Raw genomic sequence first — 13,975 nt, forward strand, 5'->3', positions numbered from 1 at the left:
GTGACATTCCTTATAGTGTGTTTCTTTTTCCAAGTTGCATGATTGAGGCTTGATGCTTCTGCTGTTTGCTGATAGATTATTTAAGTTTGTTATGCTTTGAAGCCCTGTCTTATGTAATTATTTCAGTTGAAACACAATCATAGGTGGGACCAAGCCATTCACTCTGATAGGCATTTACTGCTAAATTTCAACTTCTTCTGGAAAACTAGTTTGTAATTTTATATGTCAATGGTACCTACCCAATATGCTGTCATTTTGAAAAAGGCAGTCGTTATTTTCACTCCGGCTAATTTTAAATACCAGTTTGCAAATATTGAGAAGATTTTTTCCACTCACTTTAAGCTGAAAAAGAAAAATGTTTCCCAACGTCAAAATCATTATACATTGCTTACTTACACACTTTTCTTTAAAATATATAATACATAAAAATAACAGCAAGGTAAATACCTCCAGAAATGTCATACCATTAGCACCACATTTATGGAACTTGGTCATTTGAAATGTTCACTTTTTTACTGAAAAATCCAATGAATGCTCAAAAGATGTTCTTGTTTTGCGTTTGATTTGCTTCACTACCACAATCATAGCCCACTGTTTATTTGAAAGTCTTAATAAATCCAATTACCATTGCATCAGATGATCCATCTCATACAAAACATTGTGACCCCTTTTCAAAAATAATCTTTTTAATGTGTTCCATCGAAATTTAGCAGCCAAGCATAGATATCTTCATCCCTGTGGCTCAGCCCTATATATCAGAGCCATTCCATCCACTCGGCACAACTGCTCCCATTCGGTGGGTGATGACTTTACCCAGTGAAAATAAACGCCCGAAGACACATCTGCTTCATTAGCAGCCCATAGTTTTCAGCAAATATTCACTGGAGTCAAATGAATGTTATGTAAGGGAGTCTGTATATTTCTCAATTACTACTTTTCATACACTTAAAATCCTGAATGGTGTTAAGGGTGTGAAAAACCTAAGGGCCTTTCCCAAACTACTCCCTGGGGATATTCTATTCTACACAGGTGGTCAGGGGTGGGCCATCGCTTGTGGATCCCAACCCCGGGGGTGGACAAGTGAGGGCGAATCACCCGAGTAGAGGGTCCTCAGGGATTGAGGAGGGAATCCATAAGCACGAGACATGGTTATCCCCCCCCCCTTCCTGATAGTGACCTTTCCAACCTCCCCAATCCAAATACTGAGAAGAAGAAGAGGAGGTCAAGAGGAGTGCAGACGTCCTATGAAAAACATCACTATGGTAGTGGGACGAGGAAGATGCAGATCAAGGCATATCAACTTCCCCAATGGTCAGTTGGCCAAATCCTACACACCCTATTATTTTATAGAAGTGAGGGCAACCATAGGTTTTGACAGAGGCAGTGGTTTACTTTTTACTGACGGACTTAGACTTTCCTTAGTTTTTCTTTCATTAGGGAACATCCCCACCTTAGTGTTAGGGCAAGATAGGTATTTTCCCATCATGTTCATCAAAAATAAAGGTTATCTAAATCTATGTTTTTGTCTGTGTCATCTCTTGATACCATGCCTGTCTCACAAGCGGGAAGAGCTCTTCCTTCTTCTATGCCACTGATATCAATTATGTGACCAGCAACAGATCTGTTCTGAGCCTGCTCCTATCGACTCATATTTCTAAATCAGTGATGTAGCTGCCCCAGCAAATCACTAGTAGGTTCTTTAGAAGCAAGCAGCTGTGTACGCCCTGATGATATTGAGAACTTTTTCCCAGAAATGACTTCGTTTTGAAGCTTGATCAGAATATGTTCAAGATAGAGCCAACATCCCCATGCTTCCTCCAACATAATGCAGACACATTTGGGTACATCATCTTCAATCTCAGATGACTGCTATGATACTGATCAATTATTTTATAGGAATCCTCTGTGTTGAGCGCAGTGTGATGACACGGAAGCCCTTATAAAAAAATGAATCACACTGTTAGCATTTTCCTATATATGTTTCTTAAAAGTCTTTCTCCAAAGTCAAATATGTAGGCTGGCTTAGTGTGTTTGGATCCTCCAATTGTTGTTATATGCAGGAAACTGAGCCCCTGTGTGGTTCGCCCTTTACAGCAACAAAGATCCAAATATTGTCACTTTGCACTCTACCTTTGCACTAATTGCTCCCTTACGGAGGCAGGGCAATTACACCAAGAGGTGAGTGCCAGATGATATTCCTTGGATTCTTGATGAACATGGAAATAAAATACTTTAGGGCGCAGTATGGCGGTATGGGAAATAATTGTCAGTAATAGAATTACCACCACTTTTCCTGCACCATCATACTATAGGTATATAGGTATGGCCCTGGAGTGGGGGGATTTACCTCCAGCACTATGCTCGAGGTAAATCCTCCCACTTTCCACCGGAAATCAGCAAAAACAGCGGAATTACTGCAGTGGTAATTCCACCAAAAATGCCTATAGAGTCCAATGCACTCTAAAAAGATGGGGATTAACTCTGCTTATAATGCAGCAGTAATTCCGTCAGACAAAGTGGCAGTAACTGGAATTCCGATGTGTGGTATTCTGGCAGATTTACTGCCGGAATACTGCCCAACCCGCAATGAGGCCCTTTATCTTTTAGCTTTCAAATACTATTTACTTTTCTTGCACAAATTTGTATTCCGACTTCAAAAACATATCCAGTATTCTAGTTTCATCCTCTGCCTTTCTCTGTAATGCAGCTGGGTTTGCGCATGGATTTAAGTCAGGGTGACCGAATTTGGGTGCTGCGATGAAGTCCCCTGTCTGGTACTAGGAACCACCAAGGTGTGACTCATGGGGGCCAAGTGCTACCCCAGCAAGTGGGTGCTGGGCACAGCAGCAGTATAAGGTGGATACCCTGGTTGACCACTCTTGGTCTCTGTCATGTGGCAGGAGACAATCACTGTAACATCCTATAGGCCAGTCCTGGGGACCTTGTCCATTTACACTCAACCCCGGTTAGGGTAGCCCATTCCTGAAAGCGAGTGATAAGGCACCCCTTTCCTAAAAGTCTGAAACTCACTCTAAACTGAGCCAAAGTTTAAAAGTTAGATAATACGCTGGTCCCTTTACCTATAGTGAGCTTGACCCAACCGGCAATAGTGCAAAGGATTCCGATATTGTTACCAGTGAGCTCACAACATCAGAGAAGTGATTATATGCAATGTTGCAAGTTTACAGATTGTGTACTTTATCAGGTACGAAACAAAGTTACCAAAGCATTGTTTCCCGCCAAAGCGTTCTCGGACTGAAAATACAATCTTGCAATTTCACTCCATATACACAGTTTCCGCATACACAGTGAGATTTAACACATTACCAAGTGTTTCCTCAGCATGCAACACACCTAGACCCTGCACTGGCAGCACCAGAGTAACCCAGGAAGAGGGAAGCAAAGTCTAAAATGGCAGACATCCCAGTTATAGGCTTGGTCCGTCCTGCTCACTAAGCCCCAAATAAAGTCTACTGATGAACAACCAGCAATCAGGGCCCGTCCCAATTACAAAACTTAGGTGCAGACCCTTGACAATAGTCCCACCCAAGGAAGGAGGAAATAATTTAGAATCTAGAGGCCCCAGTCAGCCACGGTAGATTCAAGGAGTGGGAGAATCAAGTTTTACAGTGGCTGCAAACTGGAGAGAGCAGAGAAGGGAGATTGGAGACGTTGCAGTGGAGAGCAGGAGGAGGTAGTTAGAGCTAAGATGGTAAATGAATAGGTAGTAACATCAGAAGGAGAGAGAAAGTAGTGACAATTAAGAGGTGAAGGAGGAGGTGTTTACATCAGAAGGCTTGCTGGTGTCGGAGGAAGAGGTGGTAACATGAGAAGAGATAAAAGAATCCAGAGTAGATCAGTTGGTGAAATCCAAAAGGAAGGAGGGGGTAATGACAATCGGAGGCTGGAAGTGAAAAAGGGGTGTTGGTAACATCAGATGGAGAGAGTGGCATGCTGGTGGTAGAAATAGAAACTCCACCTAGCAAAGTTGGTAGTGGAGGTGGTACAGAGGAGATGGAAAGTATAAGATTGAGGTAAGAAAGGACCATGCCGGAATAACACCTAAAGGAGGAGGAGGAGGAGGAGTAGGAGGTGGTAACAACAGGTGGGGAAAGTAGGACAGCCCAGGTGGTGGTAACAATAAAGAATAACAAAGTAGCATCTTGAGAGAAAGGGGGGGAAGAGAAGTGGGAGGTACTAAGATCTGGAATCAAAGGAGGGGGAGGGACCAAAAAGAAGATGGAGAATAGCGTCTTAGATGAAGTAGAAATGTTACAGTGGGCCTGAATGGACCTAGACAGGTCCAGATGGTGGGAGGAGGGATGAGATCTGGTCTGGGAGGCTATCTTGAAACCACAGAGATGAGGAGAACCAGAAGGAAACCCGGTCATGGCAGAACCCCACGTAGCACACTGAATCGATGAGAACACCCCGAATCCTCCTGACCACGATGAAAATCCCATAACAACCACATGGATTGAAACATGTAGGGCTGCCATTTCTCAAACATTAAAAGGAGTGTTCATTTAGGATTGTGTTCAACTGTTTTAAAGCATCGTTTTGTAAAAAAATTATTTTATTTCCTTGTAAAAAATAATTTGGGTTGTATTTCATATTGTGTATATCTACAGATTGACATTCATGTGCACAAATAGTGTTTCCTCTGTTTTTGTTTCTCCACATCTGAATTAATTTCTCCACAGATTTCTCCACAAGTGAATTACTTTTATTTTTGATGGCAAGGTGTCACGATTTTGTAGATGTGTTCTACCTCTGATGCAAAACCTTTTCTTTGAAAAATAGAAGACGATTTGGGGTGACGGGGCTACTTGTATTTTTGCTTATTACATCCGGGATGCCCTGCCAGCCATACAATTCTCAGTACACTAGCCTTTTTTGCTGACAATCACAAGGCCAGACAAGACTGAGAATCTAGGACCCCCCAAAAGAGAACATTCTAAGAAGGTCTAAGGTGGAGAAGCCCACCTTCATTAAGCAGAAAAAACACCCTGACCATGTTTGTTTATTTGGCGAAAGCCAGCTTATACTTTTGTTGGCCACCTTTTTACAAAATGCCTTGAATAAAAAGTGTTAATTTTTAATATATGGTCTTGGAATGCTCCTTGATCCACACCCTGTGTTGGATAAATAGTGAAGCTCTCTCCAATGGCTGATGGTCCCAGACTCTGAGTGTATGTCTGTTGAATTGGATTTTTATTTAATGGTGCCTTGTTTTTATCTCAAAGACGGAGTCACTTTGTGATGCCATTGACAAAACCATTAGCCTTAAGGTACAAACTAGAGCATTGATTAGGGCTGGACCAAGAATGTCCAAAATTGTTAAATTACCTATGCCTGCAACATAACAAGCATGAAACTGAAACAATATCAATGCAATTTACATGGGATGAGTGGAAGCGTTTTTGTGATATTCTGTGTCACATTAAAGAGGTTGCACTCAAACGACATGGAGATTTAGTACTATAATAGAAAAAGATACAACGCAATACAGTTCAATGAAATGTGTTAAGGGACACCAGATTTTAAGTTGGCATCGCACTACCGCACAGCAATAGTGCCTACTGCAGTCGCTTTGTTGCTGACGGTGTGTAACATGGAGCTATACGCCTGGAGCTGCAACTAAATGGTTTGAGGTGAGCTGCAGGAGGCCTTGGCGAGAGCTATGGTGGAGCCTGGATTCTAAACTTGACAACTCGCATGACTGATAGGCTGGCATGGAGTGCATTGTCTTCCTGTCAGGAGCATGGCTTACTCCCCTCGGTTTGCAGTGGTGTAGTGTTTTGACCACCCGGAGGGCTACTTTGACCATCTGTGGAGGCCACTTGGGCGTCTGGCTCTCCTGCTTTAGTTACCTTATGGCAGCAGGAACTTTTGCCGTTTGGACGATCTTTTGCTGCTGGATGGTGTCTGTGCACTAGTGGATGCCTACATTATTGCTTCATTGTGGTTAAGATTTTTAGGGGTTCGGCCTTCTTGTTCAAGATCTTCTCATTTCCCCCTTTTAGTCCAAGTTAGATTTATTGTTATTTGTCTTGCATAATTTCTCATTTGCTTGACTTCCATCTTGGACAGTATTATTGGATCATATTTACCAATTCATTTTTCTTATGGTTCTCTTTTTGCCTATTCTCCTTTCTCTCTGTTCTGTTCAGCTGTTCAATTTATCCTCATATCTACTATTGACCCAATTTGAAGATTATGTACAGAGCCTTGGTGTAAAGTGCTATTGAAGAAAAGTAAAGCCAATAAATACAATGAGCTAGTAGGTGGACTATTGCATTGTGATTCTCATAGCTATTGTGTGTACGGTTACTGTGTACAGCTTATTGTCTAATGACTGTGCCAACTACTATTTACAAAAAGCTCACAGGGCCACAACCTAACTGTGGCTCGGTCACTAGCTAGGAGCCACCTCGAACAGTAAGTGCTCAGAGTACAGCATATGGTAAAAATAAAAAAAGCTCAGTGCCAAATACAACAGAAAATATCTCCTCAACATCAAGAACAGCTCAATTAATAAGTTGAGATATTGCCATGGGTCAGAAATCTGAAATCTTGTTGGCACTCAAACGGCCATGTGGGCTTACAATATCTACTATCCTCATTTGCATTGGGAATGAGATCTTATGAAGGGTGATTACCATTTGTATGGTACTCGACCTTGCTGGGGAGTATGGGGATGTTTGTATTAACTGCAAGCAAACTTTGTTTGCAGTAAACGTCAAATTAAAGTTTCACTGCGCATGGCTGACCTTTGGGTGGCACCATGCACCAAATAAGAAGTATGCTTACGGTGAAATGCACCATTTTACAGAAAGCACCTGTAAATATTTTGTCACCAGCCACTGTGGTGAGAGTGCATTTTGGTACAAGGTATGTAAACTAAGGAACTCACGCTGCAGGTCCACAAGACTTTTTAAGAATGTGCAAGGTCTGATTTGCTATACAATGTAAATTTTCTGGTATAATTATCTTACTATGGAATAATCGTACTAAAGGAACATTCAAACTGAGAACCAAATGCATGAAAAGTGCAAATTCTAACCCCCGTCCCTTTATCTATGAATACACTTTTGAATCAATTGCATGTCCTATTACATTGTCCCCCAAAAACAGGAACAGATTTAGAAGGGCTACCAACAGGGGGGATGCCCAAAAATCACCCAATATAACCGATAAATGTAAGGTATTGTTTGCAGCTCGATATATACATAAATACAGTTTTGTAAAAATACTTACAGCCAGTATCAGTTTAGCGAGTTTCAGGCCCAACAAGTCTGAGCCCAGCTCAACCAATTTGAATAACGCCTTTAGAATCACAGCTCTTCGCTTGCACCGCTTTCCAAGAAGATTTCCTTCCTCTAGGGCTTGATGGAGACAGGTGCAGGTAAGACAGAGACTCTCCAAGTTTCCTTCTGTTGCAGAGAGAATACGAAACATGTTATTACGTATCAATGCATACAAATGTTAGATAAGGTTAGCTATGGTAAAAAATTAAATAAGCATTTATGAAAACAATTGGCTAGCGATGGAAAAAGTTTGAATTCATAGGATAGCCACAACTTTAACAGTGAAAGATTTAAATAGCGGTAAATTGCTAAGTGAGATTCCCTAGTAAAAGTAGCGGAAACTGTGTTTACATTCTCATTCTATGTTCTACATTATCAAGTGAATATCCCTACAGCAGCTGAAAATGTACATTCCATTCTCTCAAGTATGCCCCTATGCATGCAGGCTTTGAATAGTTTGAAAACATGCGATTATTACTTGCAGGTTATTCCTGATCTCTTCATAGATGCGTTAGGTATGGTAAAGACATGAGATACACATTCATGAAAGCAATTGGCTAGCAAGAGAAGAGCTCTGATTCAAAGGAAAGTCAAAACGTTGCAATTTACCACTCTTCAATTCTCTCAATGCAAGTTATTTCCATGGTAAACGGTAAGGTAAAAAAGCGAATATCACTACAGTAGCGGAAAAGTAACATTCCATCCCCTCACTTATTCGCCTATAATATGTGGGCTTTGACTAGTCTGCATACGTATGAGCAGTACTACTGGAGTGACAAGGTCTGTGCAACTAGAAAGAGCTCACTGTTTTTAATTACATTGGGAGCAACCCTCTAGATAAATCACTCTAATCAGAGTATCAAGAAGTTATTCCTAGACAAACTGTTGAGCCTGGATGAGAGGGGGTGGATGTTGACGTTTTTTAAAATTGCTGTATGGTTTTTTCTTTGGGATACTTGATCCTTGATTAAGACTTGACCATATGCACCATTAATTGATTGGCTTGACCTCTTTATGTCTGACAGTATAATGCCATAGTACAGCCTGTGGCTGCAGTGGTCTCCATAAACAAGTTTTGGCTGTTTACAATATTGCCTCAACTCGATATCTGATGCTAATTGGCTTCTGCCATGTTGGAATTGGAGAACTTAAGCTACAATGAAGCACAGATACAGTGAGCAATTAGTGGGCCCTCCATCTTTGATAATCTACCATCCACAGGTGGGGGATATCACAATTACGGCAAAATAATAGCTCTGCTTGAAAAAGAAAGGATTTTGTACTGAATTACATGGACACCTGCTCAAGGAATACCCCAAAGCCAATATCAATCCCCTGGTGCTGCAGATTCGGACAGCGCTGGCCGTGTTCTTGGAGGATGAAGAATATAAGACATATGTCAGTAATATTGCAACGAAATGCAGTAGAGATTTAATACTGTTGACTATCAACACAGCAGAGTGACTAGCAAGCTGGTTAAAACAGGAGTTGGAAACACAAGAGGTCTCATTTCTAACTAACACACTTATTACTGCTGCACGGGACAAGCTGAACTCAATTAACAAAGATTGAGGAATTTACAAAATTCAATCTCATAAAGAGTCGAACAAATACAAGAATGACATTAGTGCCTTTGTAAAAGAAAGGCTTTATCCCTAGTTGACTAAAAACCACCAAATATCAACTTGAGGTTCTCTCTAATAAACAACAGAATACTAAGAGATGGTCTCTGATACCAGCAGTTCCTCTGGGGAAGAGTCTAACAACCAAGCTATAGCACAGCAAACGGGATGCGCCCCCACTTTTTTAGGGCGGTGGAACGATCCCTACATAGGACGACTTCAAACCTTCAACACTCGTCAACAGGGTTACCCCGGTTATCCACCTCTGTGTTTAATATGTCTGGTCATCAGCAAACAGAGGCTGAAGCTATAGTTTTATCCAGGGGTTTAGGCTTTGTACCCACTCAGAATACATTGCTCAACAACACTAACTTGGAACTTAAGCGCTTCTCTAGGCGGAGGGCCTTTTTCATGAACAAAGAGGAATGAACATCCTTCTTGTACCGACTTAAAGCCAAAATCTACTTTCACGCCGGAGATAGTGTAATCCCTCCAGAGAGTGTTACTTTTGAAAATGTGGTTATGCGTGAATTGCTGTTCATTCTTTAGGGCTACCCCCGTGTGGAATCGCACTACAACATGAATTGGGGTGAAAGCAGAGCCTTGCAACCATTAGCAACAAACAGAGACAGTCATTAAACCAGCCGATAAAGGCGACAGGATTGTCATTATGGATAAAAACCAACATGTTAATATTGTGCGAGCATTAACATACAACACTAATCATTATATTCAAATGTATGAGCCTACTTTTATGAGCCTACTTGTTGGAAAAAACATTTGATCGTTTTCTTGGTCAAAATTCGGTCAAATTTAATTACAAATATATATATGGGGTGGAGTAAGGGAATAGGGAGGGTATGCGCTGGGTGTTTGCCACCTAAACCAAATCATGGTTGATCCAACCGATGAGCTAATGATGTATTTGTAGGAGCTATGTCAAAATGCAAGTGAGGAAGTTTTTTTAACACAAGATGAATGAAGATGTTTGACACCATGGTACTGTCACACCCCAACAATATATGCGCTGCCTTAAATCCAAAAATATCTCATCAATCCCCCGGGGAGACCCATTGTCTCCCGAAGCAGATCTGTCTTGGAACCTTGTGGTAAGTACATCGAGCAGTTCTTGCATGGCCTTGCAGAGGACATGCCCTCTTTTCCTCAAAAAGAGGCTTCATTACGAGGTTGGCGTCAACTCAGTGGAGGGTTGGCGCCAACCCCGTAACACTGCTTCCGGCGCCTGACTTTCCGGTGCTACCGGGACATTCCAAGGACAGTCCCGGCGGATCGGGAAGTCAGTAGCCGAAAAGCGTTAAACCCCCATTCCCGTGGTGTCCCATAGGACTCCACAGGAATGGGGACTCTGAAGCACCGGCACCATTGCTAACGGTCAGACCTGCCGAACGCAGAGGCCCTGGAAAGCAGAGTTGTAGTCTTCCAGTCAGGAAAGGGTGCTGGTACGTTGCAACAGCACCCATATTTCCAGACCAGCAGACTTGTAATCGGGCCATATGTCTGCAATTACTGAGTTTACCATGTTGTAAGCCTTCAAAGACAGAAATGTGCTAGTCTCTCTTGATATAGCAGCGCTGTATACCAATATTCTGCAAACTGAGGCTCTTACAACATTGAAAGCAAGCTTGAAAGCAAAAGTACTCCACACAGAGTACCTATTAAATGTATTCTGGATTTGCTAAAAATTGCTCTGTGTAATTTGAATTTGGTACTGAACTATTTCTGCAATGACATGGGACTGCTACCGGCGTATCCTTTGCTCCAAGCTTAGCCAATATTTATTTGACAGCATTTGAGGATCAATTTATCTACAATAACAACCCTTTTTTCCAATAAGTCCTACATTGAAAACGAAATATCGATGTTTTTGTTCATTTGGCAAGGCACAATAGAGGAATTAAATGAATGTGTGGCGTGGCAGAACAGATATAACAACAACTTAACATTTACTTGTGAATGGGACAAGGAAATACTACCTATCTTTGCGACCGCCATCGGGATGGACATTTATATACCACCTTATATCGTAAGGAGATATATCGCAATACATTATTTTTGTACACTAGCCAACATCCCAAAGCTCTCAAGGATAATTTGCCCTATGGGCAATATTTGCAGATTATACAGAATTGCACTCTTAAAGGCGACTATGAACATCAATCCCAAATATTAGGAGCTAAACTTGCAGCTAGAGGTTATCCTCGCAAACTGGTCATACAGTCAGTGAAAAGGGCACGATTTACCAACAGTGAATCACTTTTAACCCCAAAAGAGAGAATTGGTGAACGCGATCAGATAGTGTGTGTTACAACTTTCTCCAGACAAAATCAAGAAACGTATCAAAAAACATTAGAAGTTAGTCACCAGCACTTGTGTATCCACGAACTCCATTATTTGCCGTAAAGTGGTAAAAACCTTTTGAGATTGGCTTGTACATTTCAGATTTCAGATTTGCTTCCACCAGATCTGGCTTGTACATTACAGATTTCCTTCCACAGGATCAACCTTGGCACATAATACATTACGAGCAGCATGGGCACATCAATTGTCCCCTGTTACAGGACATCATCCCTGTGGCAATTGCAGTGTGTGTCAATTTACTATCAAGACCACGACATTCACCTGGCAATTGCGTCATTTTACCAACTGCAATTCTGTGAACATTATATATGGCATTAAGGGTCTCTGTGGGCTGCTACACACAGGAATGACCACCAGAAAAGCAGCAACCAGGATGAATAAACAAAATCATAACGCAGATGAGATGACATGGCTGGTTATTGACCAACTCAGACAAGATGGACACAATTTTTCCATGACTAATAGACTGCTGAGACTTGAATAGTTATGGATCCATCGGCTGCGCACTCATTTAACTGGCCAGAATGAGGAGTTGGAATGGTCAGTGATCCTCTAATGGATTGTGTGTTGATGCAATAAACATTGAGAATTCGAAATGGGGTACTTAAAGCTCATCTGGTCAAGCAGTATGTGGCGGCGAAATCATAATGCATATGAGATGACAGGGCTGGTTATTGACCAACTCAGACAAGATGGACACAATTTTTCCATGACTAATAGACTGCTGAGACTGAGTTGCAGTGGTCAGCGATCCGCACTCAGCCCTTCATCCTTCTGAGGTCGATACAATGAGTACCATTAAGCTGGGTAATATAAATAAACATCCGTTATCTGTCAATAGCGCTAAGATACCCCTCTGGGGATGAACGTGCACTCTACAAATACACCCGTTATGTTAGGCTAGCTCTACTATGGTAGGAGAAAAGATTTCTCAATACTGAGGGAGTAAACCAAGTAGCAACTCTGCAGAGAGCATCCATGTGGACCTGCTTCCGGAAAGCAACATTTGTGGTCTAGACCTCACTGAGTGAGTGTGGCACCGAAGGACTTTTTCCCCTTGGGATGGGTGGGAAATCCCACTGTTATTGATACTATTGGCACTAAACCTCTAGCCAGTAAAATACTTGACCAATTCTCAGTATACTTGCTAAATACTCGCTCACTCCCAGAACATGTTGATGAGCTACGCACCTTGTTAGAAGATTGTTGCCCTACTCTGCTGTGTCTTACGTAGACATGGCTCCAGGCTAGCTCTGGTCCCTGTCTCCTTCAAGCTATCCCCCCTGGATTCTGTATCTTGCATCTTGATTGCAAACCACCTCAGATTGGAGGTGGGATTGCAGTTATATTTAGGGAAGAGGTTACTGTTGCTCAGCTAGACTGTTCCCACAACATCCTGATGGGAGTCCTTATTATTTCGTTGTGTGAGCAATCTATGAATAGCTGTCACTTTCTGCTTGTGTACCGCCCCCGGGCCTTTCTCAAGCCAGCTTTCTTGAGAAATGTCCTGATCTTGTGGCTAATCTGCAAATTCAATACACTCACTTGGTGGTTCTGGGGGACTTTAATTTAAAATACAGTCCTCCCAGGCCTCCTGTCCTCGACCTATTTGCCGAAAGTATGGTTGACCTTCAAATCCATCAACATGTTAATAGCCTGACCCATAAACTGGGCAGCATGCTGGATTTGGGATTTGCACAAAAATCCCTTTTAGCACTTGAATCTATTGAAACCACCCTCTGGTCTGACCACTTCCTGGTCTCTTGTAGACTAAGATATAGGCAAACCTGTTAAAATTCCTATAATGAAAATCTGGCAGCGCTTCTGGGGTGCTGTGGACACCTGAAGTTTGGCTACTCTGATTCAAGCCAAATGCATCTGTGAATCAGCAGTATCACTGTCTTCTATGTCTGAGGCATTTCTAGAGGTGGCTAACACGGTTGCCCCTCTTTGTCTGATCCAACCACGCAGACTGCCTCCTGAACCATGGTGTTACGCTCACCTGGACTCCACAGGGTCGTCGAACGAAGCTGGACTGCTGCTGTCTCCACCAGTGTGACTCGTAGCAAAGTGATGATCGACTGCACTTGCCCACTCAGTTTTGTCTGCCTGGCCCGCAAGAATATTTTCCTAAAAGCAGTAAAGGGGATTAGCCACCCGTGGTATAGAGGTTACACTAACACTATTTTCCCCTGAAAACTTCCAGTATTCCCCTTCATAAAGTCTCACCTTATTGTTTGGAAGGATGAACTCTCCATCCTGCGTGGAGTGCAGGGGCGTGTAGAAGTTCAGTTACTTCACTGATCCGAAGGTATTTGGCAGAGTTCCAGACAACAATGACTCTGAGGTAAGTAGTGTGTAAACCAAATGTATAGTTCTTTTAGAGTTCAAATGTCTGTTAATTCACTCTTGCTCCTTTCATACCTTTTCCCTTGCAGTGTGATCCATGGGGAGAGTTCGCCTCGATGGATGAAGGTAGCGCTTAGGTAAGAGTCAGTTTGTACCAAGCACTATCTAGCAAGTAATATTGTTCCAAATGTAATTAACTAATAGTTCTCTATCTTCTTTGCAGGTGTGGCGCCTTGCTGAAAATGTCTAACGTAGGATGGTGACCAGCGCTGCCCTGAGCAGTAAAAATTCTGAGTAAGTATCTTGCGGTAAGTA

General features: G+C 42.1%; 1 protein-coding gene across 2 annotated transcripts in view; it reads right to left on the reverse strand.

The window, feature by feature from the left end:
• Positions 1-13,975, reverse strand: part of ARMC2 (armadillo repeat containing 2) — a 948,787-nt gene that overhangs the window by 548,530 nt on the left and 386,282 nt on the right. For both annotated transcript variants that reach the window (XM_069606547.1, XM_069606546.1), the window contains 2 exons: positions 7,261-7,436; positions 240-342 (listed from right to left, as the gene is read on the reverse strand). In XM_069606547.1, coding sequence (XP_069462648.1) covers positions 240-342; positions 7,261-7,436 — 279 coding nt within the window. The remainder of the gene's footprint in view (positions 1-239; positions 343-7,260; positions 7,437-13,975) is intronic.

The sequence above is a fragment of the Ambystoma mexicanum genome, chromosome 4p (genome assembly GCF_040938575.1).
Source record: "Ambystoma mexicanum isolate Mex_15411 chromosome 4p, UKY_AmexF1_1, whole genome shotgun sequence".
Lineage (NCBI taxonomy): Eukaryota > Metazoa > Chordata > Amphibia > Caudata > Ambystomatidae > Ambystoma > Ambystoma mexicanum.